Below are 21,426 nucleotides of genomic sequence, written 5' to 3' on the forward strand. Positions count from 1 at the left end.
GTTTAGGGCCAGCTTAATTCCTGAAGAGGAATTCAGCTGTTTGGTACGTTTAGGTTCCCAAAAATAAATAGGGTTGTTTAAAAAGACATTTGATTGACCATCTCCAGTAGTAACAGATCCACAAGAAGCATAGCTTTAGAAATAGTTAGATAGTTTCTGAAACCAAATTCTAAGTTTTCAGATTTCTTAAAATAAATTTATCAACAGTAGTTAAGTGTAGGTTCAAGTAGGGGGAAGAATGGCTGATAGGAAAGCTGAGAGGGGCCCCGGGGGAAAGGTCAGAGGTAAGTTTAGAGGGGTGGAGGGGAGGGGGGACTGCTGCGGCTGTCCCCCCATCTGAGCAGAGGAGGCCTTCCCCTGCACAGCTGCCGTTCATCAGCCTGGCTTCTGGTAACAGGAAGAGGGTTTGCAAGGCCCTCTTTCTTGAGGCAGCTGTTGGAGGGCCACTCCCAATCCAGGTGTCTGAGGCAAGAGCTGACACTGGGCGGGGGCCTGCTGCTGAGGCTTCCCTTCCTCCAGCTGCTGGAGGAGGGGCAGCATCAGGTATCTACTGGAATGGACGTGGGGCACGTGACTTTTCCATCCCTCACACTCACCCCAGGGACCCGTAGGATGTTGGAGGAACTGCAGGAGGAACCCCTTGTTGGGCGGTCCTCCCTTGTTTTCTCTGAGGCCAGCAGCAGGCCTCTCGTGGCTGTGTAGGAGGAGGGAGTGCTGGAGGAAGAGGATGAGACTGTGGCTCACTTCCAGAGAACAGAGGATCCCTGGTTTGCTCAGTGCTGGCATTGTAGGCAGCGCATCAGTTGTGGCAGGGATGTGAACCATCTCTCCATGGCTGGCATGAGGAACCACCTGAAGAGGCAACACCAGGTGGTGCTTCTTCGGGGGGAGAGTTCAAGTGGAACCACACGGCTGACAGCTAGCCAGAAGGAGGCAGACCACTCCGGTGCTCTCCCCCCATGGGTTCCTGTAGGACAGGGACACCAAGCCTCTCTTACAGAGAGGCTTGATATGCAGGGCCCTAGTGTGCCCAGAGAGGGGATTCAGAGGGTGAGCAGGTGCATCACGTGCCGAATAGTCAAAATGATTGCCTATGATGGCCAGCCATTTGCCCTAGTTGATCAACTCAGCTTCCAGAAGCTGCTCCAGGATCTCGCTCCCTGGCACACGATCCCTGCTCGTACAACGTTGAGCAGGACCATGGTGCCCTCGTTTCACAGGGCTGCCAGGGACCACGTGAAGGCTCAGTTGTCCGATATCTGGATCTGCTCTAGCACTCAGCATTTGTACCTCTCGTTTACTGCGCACTGGTGGCAACCCGAAGACCTTCAGGGTGGGGGGTGGGGTGCCCAGAGTTAGGCAGAGACGGATGGGACCGCCGGGCCAGCTAGTGTAAGGCCTTGCTTCATGCTGAGGTTCTCAATATGTTGCACACGGCAGAGAACATTACTGCTGCCTTGAGGCGACAGCTGGATGACTGAATAGGCGAGGGCCCCATCACCGTGGGATGCATGGTGATAGATGGTGGCAGCAACATGAGGGCAACAGCACATCAGGTGAGCCAAGAGTGCATTTACTGTGCAGCTCACAAGCTTCACCTAGTGGTGAAAGGTGTGCTTGGGGTGGGCTCCTCCCCGGAGCCCCAGGACCCCGCGACTTGTGACTTCCAGTATCTCCTGCAGAAACATCGGAGGGTCACGAATCACTTCTTGTGCAGCATGACATCCACTCATGAACTGCGCCAGAAGCAGGCCAGGACAGGCATGCCGGAGCACATCCTGATCTCTGATGTAGCCGCTCGCTGGAACTCCACCTGTGCCATGCTGGAGCGCTTGGTGGAGCAGCAGGCTGCACTCCAGGCGTGGCTCTCAGAAAGTGACGCTGCGAGTCAGGTGGGTGAGTTCAGCCAGGAGAATTGGCTCACCATTACCCAGACAGTGGAGGTCCTGAAGCCCTTCAAGGACTTCAGTGTAGCGGTCTTGCCAGACACGGCGACCCTGGGTCTGGTCATTCCTCTGGTGCACATGCTCCAGCATGGACCCAGACGCACCACGTACTGACACTGTTCCATTGGTGCGCGCGCTCGTGAGAAGGCTGCAGCAGGGCATAGCTGCCAGGCTAACGCCTCTCACGGAGAAGGAGTTGTACATGTTGGCAATCATGTGCAACCCGCGCATTAAGGGCACTTTCGCCAAGTGGAACGGGAACCTCACCCAAGCCAGAGATGCCCTCTGTGCACGGGTGAGGTGTAGGCAGGCCAAGAGGGGCAGGTCCCTCTTGCACCACTTCTGAGCAGGCTCCCTCCGCAGCCACCGCTGGAATGTCCATGGAGATGGACATGCTCCGGCGGGCCCTTGGCCCCTCTGGGATCGTGAGTCGCGTAAGAGGATTTGGCAGAGGCAGTGGTCAGGGACTACCTTGTGGAGTCCTGTGAGTTGCTGTCCACTGATCCACTGAGCTACTGGGCCAAGAAGGAGATGGTCTGGCCAGACTTCTCCCTCGAGGCGCAGCGGCTCCTCTCATGCCCTCCGAAGAGCATGAAGAGCGAGCGTGTCTTTTCCTATGCGGGCGACATTGTCAGCCCACATCACTCTTGCCTTCTCCCATGGAGAGTTGAGCAGTTGGTTTTCGTTAAGGTCAGCTGTCGGCTCTTTGATTTCTCAGGAGTGGACTTCCAGAGTGAATGAGGTGAGCCCTCCTCGTGGCCTGCATTCTCTGCGAGTCTAGGTCCTGGGGAATCGTGCTCTTCCCTATATTAAACTTGTAGAACTTGATAAAAACAGCCAGCAGAAGAAGGGTGGGACTCAGTGGCAAAGGGAATGCCTCCTGCAATTTGGCTCCCCCCCCCCCCAAACCAGAAATTAAAAAATTGACCCAAAACTGTCATAGACCCCCGTGGGAACAAATTTATGTTGATAATTAGTAACATGCCCCAGGAATTATTTTACTCACAAAGGCGAAAATGCATTAAATGTTTTCGTTTTAGAAATCTGATTAAGATAGTATACTGATATATTGTTCTAGACTGAATATAAGGTTAGGATCTGATAAGATGTAAAATGCTTAAATATCACTGATGAGGTAGAATACAAGATATGAAAACTTTGGTATAATAGTTAAAAGAAATAGAAATGATCTGTATAGAAGCATTAGACCATACTAAGATATAGCAGTAAGAATGTGCATGGAGTCCACTTGTTTTGATCTTTAGTTGATCTAAAAGTGAACACTGTAGAAAAACAATGTATTTAGTCAGTAAGGTACACAGAAGCTGGAATAGTAGACGCAATCTTTATTTTAACATTGATGAACTCTTATGAAGGTATGTTGTGTGTATTTTAACAACCCTTGTAGTGCAAAATCCTACCGTTCCTTAGACCCTGTTATCCCCCCCCCTTTTTTTCTGTACCCCTTTGTTTTGAAAAAAAATAAATAACATGCCCCAGAAATGTTGATTGCCCCTGGAGAGAGAGAAAGATAAGATAGGGACTGATTAGGTTAGGGAGACTTTGCTGCTGTTTACTGTGGTTTAATGTTTTTTGATGTTTTTTAATGTTGTTGCATACTGTTAAAATGTTCATGTTGAAGGGGTGGGGGAGGAGTGGGGCAGGTAAGGATGATGCGGTTGGGGGCCAGCTGATGATGAAGGCTACATCACTGTGTCTCACAGGTGTTTGCCAGTACAGCTTGAAGCTGGCAGGGGGAGGGGGGAACCTCTGCAACCATGCTTCGCAAATGCCATTATGTTGTGCTTGTGGCTAGGTACTGTTCTGCTCTGTGGTGTTTCCCCACTGGCTGAACTAAAAGCCCAGCTGCAGGAAATGACAATGGTTCTGCTGGACTAAGTTGCAAGAGTTTCCCCCCTTTCATTTTGGTTTGGGAGGGGATGGATGCTTTCCTTCATGCTGTGCCAAGAAATAAAGTGTTTTTGAAAGAAACTGTGTGTGTGTGTGTGTGTGTGTGTGTGTTATTCTTTCTTGAATGGCCCCCCTTCATGCCTTTGAGTTGCTGTACCATAGCTGTGCATTGCTTGCCGGTGCCACTTGCCAAATGACTGTGCTGTGTCTTAATGTCATATTGCAGTAGTTTTAACCTAACATCCTATCAAAGGCCTGGGACACCTGTTATCTTATCACTCTGAGACTGTCTCAGTCAGCACTGTGGCCTTGGACACAGGTGTATGCCAGACTTATTGAGATTTACTGTCTTAATGTATTTTCCCCTCTAGTATAGACAATGCTTGTTTTCTGGAATAAAGCCTTTCAACCTAGAACTTCAGTGGGCTTGATGTGGGGGTGCAGAAGTTTTCCAACCATAGTATAAGAACCTAAAGTAACAGATTCTCTGATCTGAAGTAAGCTGAGGTACTATTGTGTGGGAGACTGCTGTGATGTCCTGTGTTGTGCCCTCATGCTGCGTAACCTAAAGCCGGGAAAGAAATAAAGTGTTTTGCCAGCAATTGTATTTTTGTGATTCTCTGATGTAAAGTTAGCTGTGGCACTTGTGTGGGAGACTGCTGTGATGTGTTACACTAGTGTGCCTTTAAAGATGTAATTGAAAGTTAGAAAATATTTTTTAAAAACTTTATTAAATGTGTGTTTGTGTGTTATTCTCTGGTATGCAGCTTAGTTCCCATCACAGGGAGTAAGGGGAAGCGGCTGGCCAGCCTGCTCGGGGGAAGGGGACTTTGGGGATGGTGTCTGTGATTCAAGACTGCTTTCCCAGGGACGAGCTTGCACTCAGGAATGTGCCCTCCACTGTGGCACCCCTGGCCTATGCATAATTGCCCTGGGAAAGAAAGTTTAAAAGTTCCCATCATAGGGAACAATGGGGAGTGGCTGGCCAGCCTGCTCTGGGGGTGGCAGGGAACTTGGGGGAGCATGTCTTTGGGTCTGTGGGGATGGTGGGGGGTAGATTTAAAGGGGGATTAGGCCTGAGGCTGTTGATGCCACATTCCATGTGTTCTTGCTGTGGGAGTCTGGATTTTCCTATAACAATAACCAATGGAGAGTGGCTGGCCAGTTACTGCAGGGGTGGTTAGGTTTGGGTGGGGGGTGTTCTTCTGATGGGTTGCTTGGGGGGTGTGTGGTGTAGCCGGACTGTGGGGGAGGATGAGAGGGCAGGTAGTAGAGGGTCCCCTGAAAATTGGATGCATTTTGCTTGCAAAATGCCACCCTAAAAGTCACCTAGAAATATCACTTGTTTTTCCCCATAGGGAATAATGGAGAGTGGAGGAGGATGGGGGTACCCCCCAAAGTCCAAATTTTCTGAAACTTGGGGGGTTGTTAGAGGAGAGTTATGAGAAGGTCGCCACCAAGTTTGGTTTGCTTCCTAAAGAAAATGCCCCCCCGGGGTCCTGGAAAGCCAGGAGCATTTTCCCCATTGAAAATAACAGTCGAATCTTTAAGAAGCAAATCTGAATCTTTCTGAATCGGGTATTCCGAAGGGGCTTGCCGCTTCGGAATTCCTTTTATTCCGGATGTTTTCCCGATTCAGGTATTCCAAATCGGGAAACCCAAATCACCCTGAGCCTTGTGGTCATCTTTGCCTACAGCATCTAATGATGTCATCACAATACACCAGAGCCAACATGCAATATTCAGCACCAATCCAAAACCTAGATTATGTTCCCAGATGCATGACAGGATGTCAGGAAAGTTTATCTGATTACCCTGACAACTTTAAATGGAATTGCAATTATGGGGAAATGATCAAAAACCCTTTGCTGTTGCTACATTTTAAAATCAAAGACTTTCTGAAGTATTGAACTTAAATCTTCTATGGTTTTTTACAAATAAATTCTGTTACTCAGTATTTATCAAGCTGTTCTTTTAGGAGGTTTACTACTTGCTAATTTAGAAAATACAATCTTTCTGCATATCTGAGGATTCTACAAACTCCTACTACCTCAGAGGGAAGCCCCAGTTCATTGTCCTACCTATAGGTACTCAACCATCAAGTTTCTATTAGAAGGAGCAATGTCAATGATACGAAAGCATGTTAAAAGTTCTCCAACATCTACAATTATCTATTAATAAAACAAAGGCTATTTTAGGGCTTTAAATAAAATGTAAAATACTTCATAACATAGTAGTTCATTAGATCCACCTGTATTTGACATTAAGCAAAGAATCCATTACCTTGATCAAACTGTTTCTGAATGTTGTCTTGATCAGTTTTATTTCCACTAACGCGATAGAGACCTTCTGTACATAAACCTTTGGGGGGAAAAAACAGTGTCTACATTATTGTATTTTACATACTATCATCGGGCCCCAACATTTGTACAAAGTTAATTCAGTAAAGCAGTATTCATAGTTAGGAGTTTAACACTACACTATTGATTTTTTCAGTAAGAGTGTGTGATCACAAGACTCCTAACAGGGAAGCAAATCTCACTTTGAACTTAGCAGAACTTACTTCTAAGTAAATATGGCTGTACCAATAATTAACTACTTATTATGAATTAATTTTGAGCTCTGTTAAAATAAAAGTGTCACAGATATATGGATTACAGCACTTTATACTTAAGCAATACGCATGTATGCTAATGAACTTTTCTGAACTGAGTGAACTCTGCTGTAGTTTTTTTCTAACTTGTTATATAACCACAGGTGTATATTCATCTTTTACAGCTAATTAAAAGTAGTGGACAGTATCTAGATTAATGTCCTCTAATCACAGAATGGACCAATGATGATCTACTCACTTAACTTTTCCTGTCATTTTTACTAATTTATAGTTTTTATCTTGCAGATGGACATAGTATTATTTTTTGGCTAATTAGAATGTTATATAATTGAAAATAATTAATTAATTAAGACTTAAACCAATCAGAGTTTATCTATGCTATCACATGAAAAAGATCTTAGATTTCTATATAAGATAACCTATAAAAGTGCCAACTCAGATAGTAGGTCAGAGTTCTGGCTGAATGAAATCTCATGAAAACGTAGGTGAGAAAACTTATGGTAATGTTAGTTATGGGAATCTTAATACATTTCATTAAAAATCTGCTTGTATTAAATTTAGAGTTAATTAAGAAATGTTCGCAAACCTAATTTTTCCTGCCTTTCTGTGTTCCATCTTTGTAGGATTTATATTAATAATCATATATGCTTTGATATCTTGCTTTGTTAAAAAGACTAGAGTATATTTCAATAAAAGAAGTATTTAAACTCTAAAGAGGAGCCTTTGTGTCTTGGGGGGAGAATATTGCAAGAACCACCCTATAAATAACTTTGTACTGATAAGCAGCCTTGTTTTAAAAATGAGTGCTATTTTCCAGGCCTCCGTTAATGGTCTAAAAACTGTCCAGGAGTAAAGATAAAGTCTTTAGTCTGGGACTGTGAAAGCCTTAATTAGATGCAAATAACAATCCATTACAAATTTTCAGTTGTGATCCCACTTAAAGAGAACACATATAAATCCATATTAGGACCCATTACAAATAAACCCCAATGCTAATGATTTTGCAAGTCTAATTCCCATAATCTCTCCATTTTCCCCACATTCTCATAAGTTTACTGAAAGAGTAATGAATTCAGAACATTTTACAAATTACACAAATCCAATATGCCATTTGAAGCTACAACATAGGATTGTAGTACACTAAAGAAAGAAACACAAAACATAAGAGAATCCCAAAGGGAACAATGACAAGATCAATTTACTGGCCACATTCAGCTGTCATGAAAACCTCTGCTTCTGAGAGAGAGACAAATACAGTTTGTTTTAATGGCTGTGTGCCCCCAAACTCCCATCACTGCAAACACAGAATGTGACTGAAAGCATCCTGGTCTGGGAAATCTTGAATCAAGCTCCAAATGACCATGCCATCCAAAAATTTCTCCTCACAAACTGAGATCCTAAACCATTGCTTAAACCCTTTCAGGCTGCTGCATCCAGCTATCAAAGCAATTTGAAACTTCACTGTAGACTTCCCAAACCAGAAACCATGCTATACATCCAAGGGGAGAAAGAATGGCATGCGTAAGTATGGCAGACAAACCACATTTTATGTCCATCATGCAGAGAAGTTTATTACCACATAAGTGTATTTAAAGCATATGTCTAAAAAGAAAAGACTGTAATGTTTTGCCATATAAACAGTTTGGGTGTTTTATATCTGCTAATTAAGATTGGGTTTTGAATGTATGTTTACTGTGGTTGTAAATGCAGGCCTCTAACATAAGAAGGATGACTGGATGGGTGAGTGAAGAATGCCACGACTGGATGGTAGTTATATCCTAGGGGTTGAGAGAACTGCAAGTTGGCGAGAGGGGTTTTGAGGGAAAGAGTTGAGGGTTTTGTCCAGGTGTTGTTAAGAGCTATTCTTGGGGAAAGAGGGAAAAGTAGTAAGGTACTACTACTTGAGGTGAGAAAAGTCTCTGTGTTCTTTTCTTTATGGTTATTATTAGCTTAAGTGGCAACTGGCGGAAAAGAAGTCTTCGACTCAGTCTGTTTAGAAACGTTTGAAAATCTGAACCTATCTTGAAAGCATTTCACTTATAAACTACTCTAAACCAATTATGCATATGTATTACTAAAACATCTGGATTCCCTTTTACCTCATAGCCACCTCCCTGCACTGACTAATTTGTCATGCTACCAAATGCCTTCCACTATTACAAGACAAACTGAGAATCTAAAGTGAGAGCCTTTGGAGGCAGCAAAAATAATTAAAATAATAACCAAGGGATGCAGCATAATAAATCTATTTCAAGCCTGTATAATGAGATGTCATTGCAGGCATTACTTACAACAGGTCTCATATAGGGACTTAGGGAGCAAAACTCCACACAGATATTCTCTTTAATGGTCATATAGTTGAGTTAAATTAGCATTAAAGTGCTAATTTAAATGGAACAGGAGTACCATGCTAGCACTGAATTCTCTAGAAGGAACTGTGCTTAAGTCTGTGAGTGAATATTTCTCACTGTTCACTATGCAGGCCAGCAAAACATTTTAATATTTTTAATATTTCAATGAAATTGAGTATAATAATATTGTGGCAGTTGTACAAAGAAGGAGGGATGCACTAATGAATACTTGGAGCATCAAGTAGTTTATAAGTAGCTTTTGCATCAGTAGTTTAACAGTCATCACATGTTATTTTATGTTTATAATTGATATTTGTAAACACTTGTAAGCAATGCCTATTGATAACGGTATCCTTCCATACTGACTTTGGGGGTTAGATCTGTTTTGTAGTCCTATCTTAAAAGTAGGTTTAAGAGTGTGGTGCTGGGGAACTACTGCTCTGCCCCTTGGCCTGTGACCTATGAGGTTCCACAAGTTTCTAGCTGGTCCCCCATGTTCTTCAGCATCTATGTAAAGGCACTGGGAGAAATCATCCAGAGATTTAGGCCGAGTTAGCACCAATATGTAGATGACACTCAGCTCCATTTTATGTTTCCAGCAGATCCAAGGAGGGGTATGGAAATGGTGAGCAGGTGCCTGTAGGCTAACAAACAACCTTAATCCCAATAAAATGGAGGTGGTACTAGTGTGGGGAAGGTTTGACCCAGGAAATGGGAGATAGCCCATTCTGGATGTGTTTGCACTTCCCCTAAAGGAACAAGTTTATAGCTCTTATTGGATAAATGAGTGGTGGGGACTAGAGGTGCCTTTCACCAGGTCTGGCTGGTGAGCCAGCTATGACTCTTCCTGGACAACAAAGATCTTGCCACTGTGGTGCATGCCCCGGTAAGATCCAGATTACTGCAATGTGGTGTACATGGGACTGCCCTTGGAGACTGTCCACAAGCTACAGTTAGTACAGAATGTAGCTGCCAAAATGTTGACTGAAGTAAGTCACGGGAACCACATTGCTCCAGTCTTATTCCATTTACAATAACTCCCAATTTGCTTCTGTGTCCAATTGAAGGAACTGCTATTAACCTTTAAAGCACTATAAAGGCTTGGGGCCAATCATACCTTAAGTACTGCCTTCTGAAGCTACCTGCTTACTCCAGTCATCTTAGGAGACCGTACTTCAGGAGCCCTCACCATATAAGGTTAGATGGGCGGCATCCAGAGAAAAAGCCTTCTTTGTTATGGCACCAAAATTTTGGAACTTCCTCCCCAAGGAGATTCATCTGTCTCCCTCTACTGTTCTCTTTTCCAAGCTGATAAAGACTTGTCCGTTTCATTTGCCATATCCCCAGGAAACTTAATTGACCTCTTTCCCTGATTATGTTTGTCAAAGGTCTATATGTTTGTATTGTATTGTTAAATAGGAACAGAGAAACACAGAGCTGGAAGGGAACACAAAGGCCATCTAGTCCAATCCCTACAAAATGTAGGAAATTCACAGCTACACCCTCCCCAATTCCTCCATTGACCCTTGCTCTATGCCCAGAGGAAGGCAAAAACCCTCCAGGATCCCTGGCCAATTTGTCCTGGATGAAAATTCATTCCGGACCCCAAAGTGACAATCAGCATTAATCTGAGCATATAATAAAGGGTCATGAGAGCCTAGCACTGGCTCATCCCTTCCTGCCTCCCTCTCATGATCTGCCTAAATTTATTCTGTCATAGAATCGGCATTGCTGAAAGATGGCCATCTAGCCTCTTGTTAAAAACCTCTAGGGAAGAACAGTTTGTTTAATTTTAACCAGTTGGTTCTGGTCTGACCCTCTGGAGTAACAGAAAACTCCACTCCATCCTCTATGTGACAGCCCTTCAAATACTTGAGGATGGCTATCATATCACCTCTCAGTTGTTTCCTCTCCAGGTTAAACCCTCCAGCTCCTTCAACCTCTCCTCATAGGACTTGGTCTCTAGACCCCTCACCAACTTTGTTGGCCTTTGGACATGTTCCAGCTTGTCAATATCCTTCTTTGAATGCTGTTGTTGGTATTATTATTACGGTTGTTGTTGTTATGGTTACACGCAACACAATCAATAATAAATAGCGACTGCACGTTATCATCGATTGGCCTTGCTAAGCTGTTTTCACAGCCTGAAGTAATTTTTCTGTACTTCTACTGATGTAATCATTCAAGCCCCTCTTTTCTTCTTCCACTACCTGGTGTACTTGTAACAGTCCTCTTCCACCAATTTTTCGTGGTAAATATAACCTGTCAACATAACTTTTCGGGTGTAAAGAGTGATGCGTGTTCATTAGTTTTCGTGTTTTCAATCTAATTTTTCTAAATCGCTTTGAGCCCAATCTATTATTCCAGCTGGATGTCTGATCACTGGAATCACCCATGTATTTATGGCCTTGATTGTATTTCCACCATTTAATTTTGATTTCAGAATTGTCCGTACTCTCTTGATATATTCTTTCTGAGTCAGTTCCTTTACTTTCACATGCAGGATGTTATCTAGCTCTAATATTCCAAAATATTTATAATTTTTTTTATTTGATAATGATTTCATAATGTCTCCATTTTCAAGTTTTATTTCGTCAATATTTTTTACTTTTCCACATTGCATGGGGAGTACTACACATTTGTCTAAGCCAAATTTCATTTGAATATCATCACTGTACATTCTCACTGTAATAAGCAATGATTCAAGTTCAGTGGGACTCTGCATACAATTTCAAATCATCCATGTACAGGAGATAGTTTATTTTCCCAGCCTGAAATATAACAGCCCATTTTCATTTTCTCTAGGACCATTGTCAAGGGGATTAATGAGATGTTGAATAATAAAGGTGACAAGGAATCCCCTTGAAATATACCTCTTTTGATATAAACTTCCCCAATTTCTTCACAATAGGCCATTAAACATGTTTTTACATTTTCACATATTTTTCTTAAGGAACAGCTTGAAGTTTCTGCTAATTCCAAAAATTTCTAGGCAGGTATTAATCCTGTCATGTCTTCTACCATCTCTAGATGGGCTCTTCGGAGAGAAACTGCACTGCCATGTGTTGCACTGCCATGTATTGACGACAACTTGTTAAATGTTAAACTGAACTTGAATCATTGCTTATTACAGTGAAACCTAAATGAGCCTTCAGGACACAGTGGTCTGACCATGGCACCGGCTCTATCACATCCAGAACCATATCCAACCCCGCTCCGAAGATCAGATCCAGCATGTAGCCTGCATTATGTGTAGGGGCTGATACAAATTGGGAAAATCCTAGTGCTGCCATGGCCAACACCAGGTCCGCAGCCTGAATGAAGGCAGCATCATCAACATGGACAATAAAGTCCCCCAGCACAATCGGCCTGCGGTACTCCAAGGCTCACCCTACCACCGCCTCCAACAGGTGCAACAGGGTATCTGCTGGCACACTGGGTGGTTGATACACGAAGCAGATAGCCAAACTTTCCTTGGCACTCCACACTAGTCCCACACAATCAACACCAGGGATCTCAGGGGCAGTGAGTGGCCTGAAGGAGAAAGCCTCTCGAGTAAGGATTGCCACCCCTCCCCCTGACCTCCTGTTCGAGACTGATGGAGGACTGAGTACCCGGGGGGGGGGGTCAGCTCTCCCTGAGGACATAATGCATTTAATAAGTTCCAGGGTTGTGGTACAGTGGTAAGATGTTCCCAATGGGAACTGAATATGCAAGGTAAATAACAGGAATGTTAGAAATTTAGGAACCAACCAACGAACCAACCAACCCATGCACACACGTTTTCCCAACCAGTGGAACGCTGAGTGCTGTATCAGCAAGTCAATGATCTAATGCTTATCCATAATATAATTCTGGATCTGCAACCAACTTGGCATGTATCACAGAAGCCTGACTGGATGATGGGGAAGTGGAATATCAGGCTATCACAGCTATGTCTGCTAGGTTTCTGAATTTTAACAGTAAGATTCACAGTCAGCACAATCTATTATTGATTCAGTCTCTTCAGCAACCTTGTATTACCTATTTTTAAGAGCTTGTATATGGATCTGGAACCATGAGAATTATTAGGGATTCTGTTGGTATATCTTCCACCCTAGTGACCAACATCTTCTTTGCTGGAGTTGATAAGGCTTTTGGCATTGTGTAATTTCAACATCTATGTTGAGATCTTGCTGTCTACAACAGCTCAGGACTCACTGGTTGGACTATGGAGATCTCAATGAATATCAGGACCCACACATACAGCTAGCCACACCATTTATTTGGTCATCTATATAGGGTGAGATTAATCTTATCTGGGGATGGAAGAGATTATCATGGGCTGACCATTACATTAGGTTTATGGTTTGGAAACTCAGTTTCCACAAAAGCAGATGACATATTAAAATGGTCCATCCCAAAAGAATGATGAATCCAAATGGGTTCTTAAAGTGGGTGCAACAGATAAAATACACCTTTGCATCATATCCATAATTCCGTTTTAGAGCCTATTCCTGCAAGCAGATTTGTTAAAACACCACACATGTTCTGTTTTCAAAGCCAGTGGCTTATCCCTGTCTCTCTCCTCTTGCTTCCACTCCCACTGTTCCTAAGCCCTGCTACCTAAAACTTTCAAGCTCCAGTCATCCATCTAGAAAGGACTTTAGCTGATTAAAACCTGTCTCATACCTCAGCTAATCTGAAGAATCTGCATGCGACTAGTCTACCCTGCTGCATTACCATCAGCAGTTCAGCCTTACAGACGCCTGGTACTGCAAGGAGATGCTAGACTTTCTTTTTTAAAAAAACTGTCAGTCAAAAAGCCTGTTTAATCACAACTGAATTTGTGATCTGAAAATACTCAAATCTCTTATACCAACCGAAAATTGCCATACTGCTTACATTCCAGGGCTGAGTCAATCATGCACATGGTAACAGTTAGAAACAAGAACTAAGTCATAATGCTTCTAACGTTACAGTTCCAATTAGAAGCATACATACACAATCCTATTTTTTCAGTAAAATATTCTTAAAAGTATTACACTGAAGAGCTATTTCACACATTCAACAAAATGGAATAAAATTACCACTACTGGTACAGCTTAGATTTTTTTAAAGTTGATTTTTATAGGAACTGTGCTTTAGGTAATTTGGTAACTATTTAAATCATTTTAGTAACCTGGATCCATGCTATGGTAACATCAAAACTTGACTATTGTAATGCATTATACATTGGTCTCCCATCTAAGTTAACTAGGAGGCTCCAATTGGTGCAAAATGCTGTGGCTCAACTATTATCAGGAGCAAGCAGAAGCTTGAACATCACTCCCATCCTACAGTCACTCCATTGGCTACCTATCAGTTACCATGCTCAGTTCAAGGTAATGGTTATTACATACAAAGCCCTTCACATCCTTGGTCCAGCATACCTATGGGACCGCCTCTCTCCCTATGTCCCTCCACGGCAGCTTCGCTCATCTGAACAGGGTCTCTTGCAGGTGTCAGCCTGTACATGGGTGAAATCAACAGCATCCTGTACATGGACTTTCTCTGTGGTGGCCCCTACCCTATGGAATGGCCTGCCTGAGGAAGTCGGGAGAGAGCCCACCCTCCTGGCTTTCCACAAACAATGCAAAACTGAATTATTCAAAAAGGCCTTTTTTCTCAGCTAAGAGGGTGGTATTGTAGGAAAGAGATCCCAGATGTTTTGCTAATGAGTTAGAAACCATAGATTTCACCATTATGTTGCCTTACATATTATCTGCTGCTTTAAATATGTACTCCTATATCCTACCTGTGATTTATGTTGTTCAATGTAAGTCCTAGAATTGATTATGTTCTGTTTCAGCAATTCCTCAACCTCATACTGGATCCTTGCTAATACCATATCTTTGTAAACTTATATTCTTTTACCCCATGACATTGTTTACAGAAATGTTCTTGACACTATATGGAAATACCTGCCCCTGCCCTTGTCCTTGCCACTAATTGTACTAATCTCACACTATGTAATCTGCCTTGAGTCTCAGTGAAAAAGGTGGAATATAATAAACAAAAACAAACAAATAAATAAACAGCTTTAGCTAATGTACTCTAGTCATTAAGAGCTTACTTTTCAAAGTTCTTCAATGGTGCAGACTACAGCCTATCCATGGAACAAATCTCACACAGTTATTCTACTACTTAGCTCATTTAGGAAAATGAAACACGCATGAAAAGCCCAGTCGATTCACACGACCCAGGAGAAACAGCTGTTCATGGAAATTCATCGACGTAGGTAAAAAAAAGTAAGTATATTTGAAAATTTCCACGAAGAAGCATCCCTTTATTAGACCTTTCTGTAGACCCAAATTTAAACCCTGTTCATCATCAAAGAAAATCACCTAACTATGTGTCATTATGACCACCAAAGCACATTAAAGACTTTAATTTATCCTGCATTCCCCAGTAAGTTACAGTGACATTTATTAGAAATATTTAGCACAGTACTAGAGCAACTAAGTTTTTCATGTGGAACACTAAATGCCTTGAATCTGCTTTCATATTTCTAGTCATATTTCAGCACACGAGTCAACAGCATGGTGGCTGATAGTGGGCAATTTTTAGATCAAGCCTACCATGGTTCAATTCCAAATTAAAACCTGATCCAATATATAGCAGTATACTCATTGGAGTATAACTTTCTAGAGCCTAGAATAGAGATATAAAAGGTACAGGATGATAAGCAGGAGACCGGATTACACCTACCCAGCCTTTCCCCAAGTTTTTTCAACTGAAAAATATAAAATATTTTCTTCTTTTGGAATGAGTTAAATGATTTATAACACACAGTTTTACTCACTGGGATTCTCAGGTTCGACATTGGTTCCTTTGCTGCAGCTTGGTTCTGTTGGGCTTTGTTCGTTAAGCTTGCAAGGGGGTGTAATGATGAATCAAAGAATCCCAAACAGGGGGGAGGGGGGAGAGACAGGTCGTGGAGTTTAAAAACTTTTGAAATCTTTCCCTATATGAAACAATTGAGAGTGGCTGAGGTCAGTTTGTTCAGAAGCCCATGGAACTGGACCCTGGGGTCCAATCCTCTTAAAAGTTGGACAGGGCTTTAATAGACAGAAGTAGTTGGTTGTTGTGGATTTTCCGGGCTGTATAGCTGTGGTCTTGGCACTGTAGTTCCTGACATTTCACCAGCAGCTGTGACTGGCATCTTCAGAGGTGTAGCACCAAAAGACTGAGATCTCTCAGTGTCACAGTGTGGAGAAGATGTGGACAGGTAATTTATATCTGGGTTATTCTTACAGGATGACTCAGCCCAAACTCACCTTCCTGAGTAGATATAAATCTTCTCCACACGGTGACACTGAGAGTGTCACATCTTCTCCACACTGTGACACTGAGAGATCTCTGTCTTTTGGTGCTACACCTCTGAAGATGTCAGTCACAGCTGCTGGTGAAACATCAGGAACTACAATGCCAAGACCACGGCTATACAGCCCGGAAAATCCACAACAACCATTGTTCTCCGGCCGTGAAAGCCTTCAACAAGACAGGAGTAGGTTTTCAGCAAATTTGGTGGTTTGCTTAAAAAATGCCTCCCAGCCCCCTGCCCCCTGACATTTTTCCTCATAGGGAATAACGGTCAGTTAAATCTATGATTCTCTAACCCAGATAGGAGAATCTGACTCAGATTTCAGGGATTCTTTTGGCTTGGCCATGAGTCCTCCCTTAAAGGCCAAAACAGACATGGGTAAGACCTTGCTTCCTTCCCCTGCCTTTTACTGATAGAAAACAAAGGCCTGAAGGCTGGTAACACTGTTGTGGTTTCCTAACAAACCCCATAATGACTGCTAATGGCATTTGTTTCTTAGGACTACAGGTGCTGCTTCTATTATTTGGAAGGGGGAGTTAACTCCAATGTATCTTTTCTTTTGGATATCAGATATTTTCTGCAAAGCTGGGGCCTTTTCAGGTTTGTAGAAGAATCTGTTTTGTCTGTTTATAACTCCAAGCTCTGGATTTAAATAAGCACAGATTTGGCCACATTGAGAATTAGATATTGATATGACATGTAAAAACTATGCACACTTAAAGCAGTAAAAAGCTTATGCTTGATAAGAAAATATTGCATGTATCCCCCACCCCCACCCCACACACACACACACCGGACGCAAGCTTTGTAATGGTTTCAACATTTCTGGAAATTTCCAATTTCTGCAAATTTTACATCTCTAGCCTGGAAAAAGTAACCTGGTTGTAGAAATCATAGGCTCTCATGATTAGGGATAGAAAACCTGTTGCTTGTGCTTCCTAATTAATTTGGTTTTTTCATTAATTATTTTAATTTGTAACTAATTCAGACTCATTTGGAGTCTTAATGAACTAAAAACAGGCATGGCACCTTAATGACACCGTGAAAGCATCGAGTTCTCAAAGCCTCTGAGCCTAAGAAATAAAGAGTCTTCATGTGCCAGGAAATAGTAAAAGCTGCCACAACTAAAACAATCCAGACCAGGCTCTCTCTATGCTCTAACAAAGTTTGGGGGAGAAAGGCAGCAGAGACCTTCAGGCTCCATGAACAACTGCAGCTCTGCAAAGATCTGAGATGCCTCAGAAAGTGATTATGATTATCATCATCATCATCATCATCAAACATTCGATTAATATACTGCCCACGACTTAAAACCCACTCAGAGCGGTTTGCAAAGTATGTTATTATTATCCCCACAACAACAATCACCCTGTGAAGTGGGTGGGGCTGAGAGAGCTCCAGAGAGCTGTGACTGACCCAAGGTCACCCAGCTGGCTTCAAGTGGAGGATTAGGGAATCAAATCTGGTTCTCCAGATTAGAGTCCTGTGCTCTTAACCACTACACCAAACTGACTCTCTTATATAAAACATGACACCATGAAATAGGCATATGCTTCATAGCGATTTATCATATAAACAAGACACCAGGTTCCCCACTTGGGTAATCTGCAAGCTGACTCAATGTCTTTACCAGCCATGAAGGCAGAAAGATGGTAGGGACAGCCTAGTTCCAGTTCTATTGAGCCCAAGCCCTTAGCCAAATGTATGGTTGACTACGCAGCATGTCAAACTCAGACAAGCCAGATCTGGTCTAGAATAGACCTGGAACACATGGACACAAAATCTGAAACAAATACAATAATCCTAGATTCTGGTGTCATCTAAAGTCAGTATGGTCTGTTCCTGTAAAAGATAGGAGAGTGGAAGTAGATTAACTACATCTTTGTGCCTCTATCTTTTAATGATCCTATGCTTCAGATATGCTATGCAATCAATATCTTTCAAAGTTATTACTTATGATTGGTCCCAGGGGATGTTCTATGAGTTAGAGAACTGAGTTGATCTCTGAAGAGGACACAGTGGACACTATGTAATGAATGAAAGATTTCATTTCATTCATTTCAGTTATCAGATTTATATCTCGCCCTCCCTGCAAGGAGGCTCAGGGCAGGTCACAACAATGCTAAAACATACAGATATAATTTACATTAAAATAAAACCATATCAACAGTTAAAAGTACAGAGATGTCTGCTGTCAATTTCAGTTAAAGGCAGAATAAGCAGCAGCAAGCAACTGGCAAATTAAAAAATTCATATCCAGGGCAAGGGTGGCGGAACATGAGCAGTCAGGAGGGCCAAATTGCCTTAGCCAAAGGCCTGTTGGAACAGCTCCATTTTACAGGCCCTGCAGAACTGCAACAGATCTCACAGGGCCCGGATCTCAACCGGAAGAGCATTCCACCAGGCCAGCACAGGGCTGAAAAAGTTCTGGCCCTAGTCAAGGACCACCACCAGCTGCTTGTCTGCAGAATCTTACGAGGGATATATGGGAAGCTATTAAATTAATCTAGGTATATCAGAATACTAGGGGAAAGTTTACAATGCAATTTGAAACATGATTTTCTTGGCAATATTTTTGTATCTTCACTTCAAAAACTGGAACAGAAACAAGTGCAATTTACAAATGGGTAAGAATGGATAACTTGTATAAATCAATTGTCAAATATAAATTTTGTTTCAAACATTTCAACAAGTATTTTGGATGAAATCCTATAATGGTGATTGTATAGAACAACAAACTTGCAAGAACCAGATTTCTTCAATGAATTTGGAGAGTGATATGGTTATCTTGCAATTCTTGTGGCCTTGCGTGAACCAGCCCATTTGGATCAGAGACCAGCTCTTGAGTTGTAGCAAGTATCCCCCTTTGTTGTTTGTCCAATTATATTGTGGTTGTGGAGGCAAGCTACTTTGGGTCCCCCTCCAGGAAAATATTTAAATAAAGTATCAAGCAGTATCTTTCAAATATGCCAGATTGCCAATTACATTTTCTTTATAATTAATACAAAGTGTTGATATTCAAGTTGAAGATGTAGCTGAACAAGATATGTAAATTCACCAAAAATAACAGTATCTTATGCAGATTTACTTTAGAAGATTAATAGTGGTCTCTTGTTCTTTTTCAATTATCTACACATCTCAAAACCGGGAGATGAGAGTTTAAATGAATAACAATTTCCTTGTTTCAAGAGCCAAAGATCCTCCATTCGGTTTAATATGAGACCAGTTCACAAAGTATATCTAAGAAAATGCTATTGGGTGAAGCCAACTATCTATTGTATGGTTGTTGTGGATTTTCCGGGCTATATAGCATATATGGCATTGTAGTTCCTGACGTTTCGCCAGCAGCTGTGGCTGGCATCTTCAGAGGTGTAGCAGAGGTGTAGCTTTTGGTGCTACACCTCTGAAGATGCCAGCCACAGCTGCTGGCGAAACGTCAGGAACTATAATGCCAAGACCACGGCTATACAGCTCGGAAAATCCACAACAACCATGAAAGCCTTCGACAATATATCTATTGTATTTTTATCCTGACCTTTACCCAAGGAGTTCAGGGTGGCACACATAATTCTTCCCTCCTCATTCAGTTCTGCCTTCACAACAAGTATGTCACCATGAGAAAAAGTGAGCAGCCCAAGGTCATTTGAATCTTAGTCTCCCAAGTCCTAGTCCAACACTGCAACATATTGGCTATAATACAAGAAACCATAACTAGGATGGCAAAAAAGAGAGAGAGAGTAGAGAACAGGGAAATGACACAGATACCAAACAGTATGTACTGAAATCTGTTCCCTATAAAGCTCCATATCCTAGCTTCCTGCCAGGATTTCTCATGTGCAAGTAAACAGCAAGTTGATGTTTGCATTTAAATAAAGTGAAAAATTCCAATCTTTTCAAGAAACAATTTAGTTTATGTGAATCTCTTATTGGCAATTGCCTGAAAGCAAGCAGTTTTCAAACACACACAGTTACTTAGTAGTTTTGTATTAACGTTCACTGTGATGCAATAATTGAAAAAAGCAGGACCAAATAGCCATCAAGAAAGAAGTCAAAAGTTGTTGAAATTCAACTCGTTTCCTACCTGTATCTTCAATGAACTCCACGCATTTCTCAACAAAGAGTGGTATAGGCTTGTCAGGTGTAACCAAATCCTGCAGGGGCATCCCAAAGTAATTACTTTCCCAATTTCTACGAGTCGGTGGATTGAATGTCTTAGTTTTCTTTTTTTGCTACAACAAAACAGTCAAGAATGTCAGTCTGCAACATGAAACTGAAAACACCAAACGAAAATCCTTTATATATTTTAATTAAATGCAGGGTAGCTCCCTTACCAAGGAAGATATAGTAGCATGGTAACAACCTAAACTTTTTCATTTTTGTTTTATTTCTAAAACTGTACAGATTAGTGAGCTGGATCCAGTGATCCATCAGGAGAAAGCACTAACAGCCACAGGATCTTCCCCACAATCATTTTAGACCCAGAAAATTTACTCCTGGCGTCCAACATGGAGTAATAGCTATTTGGCTTGGAAGGCTGCAATGAAAAGCAGGCAAAGTAATTCACCTCCTCCTACCTCATGCATGAATAGGGTTCTGCCTAAAGAACAGTTATTTCTCCCTGCTCCAACCCATGTGGCTATTATTCTACATATGTCCCACATCATTAAAAATAAACCTTCCTAGATTTCAAAATGGATGCTGTGAAGCAGGGAGCTGAGAAATTCAGAGATCCAATTCAGTGTCCAAAAAGGAAATAATTAAAATAGCAACAGAATTATTTAAAAACTATTACAATTACTTTAAATAATAGCTACAGCTTTTTCCATACACAATTATTGACAGTATACGCTATATTGTCTAACAAACCTGCAGTGTACATTGTATTTTGCCACTAGGTCATCCAGTATATCTGTGGCTTAATTCAGACTCTAATGTACTGGACTATACTGGTTGTTGAATGTGGTGGCTTTATTTTTTTAAAACACAAAAGACCTGATATTGAGTTGACTAATTCTGAGCAATGCTGTCTTCAAACTGTAGTGCTATTATTTGAATTAATGAGCAATTGTAGGGCACAGAGCTTACAACCAAAGGAACCTCAGGGATGTGGACATTGGAAAGGCATGATGAACTGTCTGCGCAACTTGACTTGGATCCACACTGCTGATTCTTTCCACACTAGTTTTCCCCCTCCAGAAAACCAGTACAAGGAGGAGTGTTGTGTAGGATTATCCGATGTAGTCAGGTTTTAATTAATCT

At 42.0% G+C, this 21,426-nt stretch overlaps 1 protein-coding gene across 2 annotated transcripts in view; it reads right to left on the reverse strand.

The window, feature by feature from the left end:
* ARHGAP5 (Rho GTPase activating protein 5) overlaps nucleotides 1-21,426 on the reverse strand; it is an 82,304-nt gene that overhangs the window by 15,180 nt on the left and 45,698 nt on the right. For both annotated transcript variants that reach the window (XM_054972370.1, XM_054972371.1), the window contains exons 4-5: nucleotides 20,249-20,396; nucleotides 6,141-6,218 (exon numbers count right to left, since the gene is read on the reverse strand). In XM_054972370.1, the coding sequence (XP_054828345.1) occupies nucleotides 6,141-6,218; nucleotides 20,249-20,396 (226 nt within the window). The remainder of the gene's footprint in view (nucleotides 1-6,140; nucleotides 6,219-20,248; nucleotides 20,397-21,426) is intronic.

Source organism: Eublepharis macularius, chromosome 2, assembly GCF_028583425.1.
Source record: "Eublepharis macularius isolate TG4126 chromosome 2, MPM_Emac_v1.0, whole genome shotgun sequence".
Classification (NCBI taxonomy): Eukaryota; Metazoa; Chordata; class Lepidosauria; order Squamata; family Eublepharidae; genus Eublepharis; species Eublepharis macularius.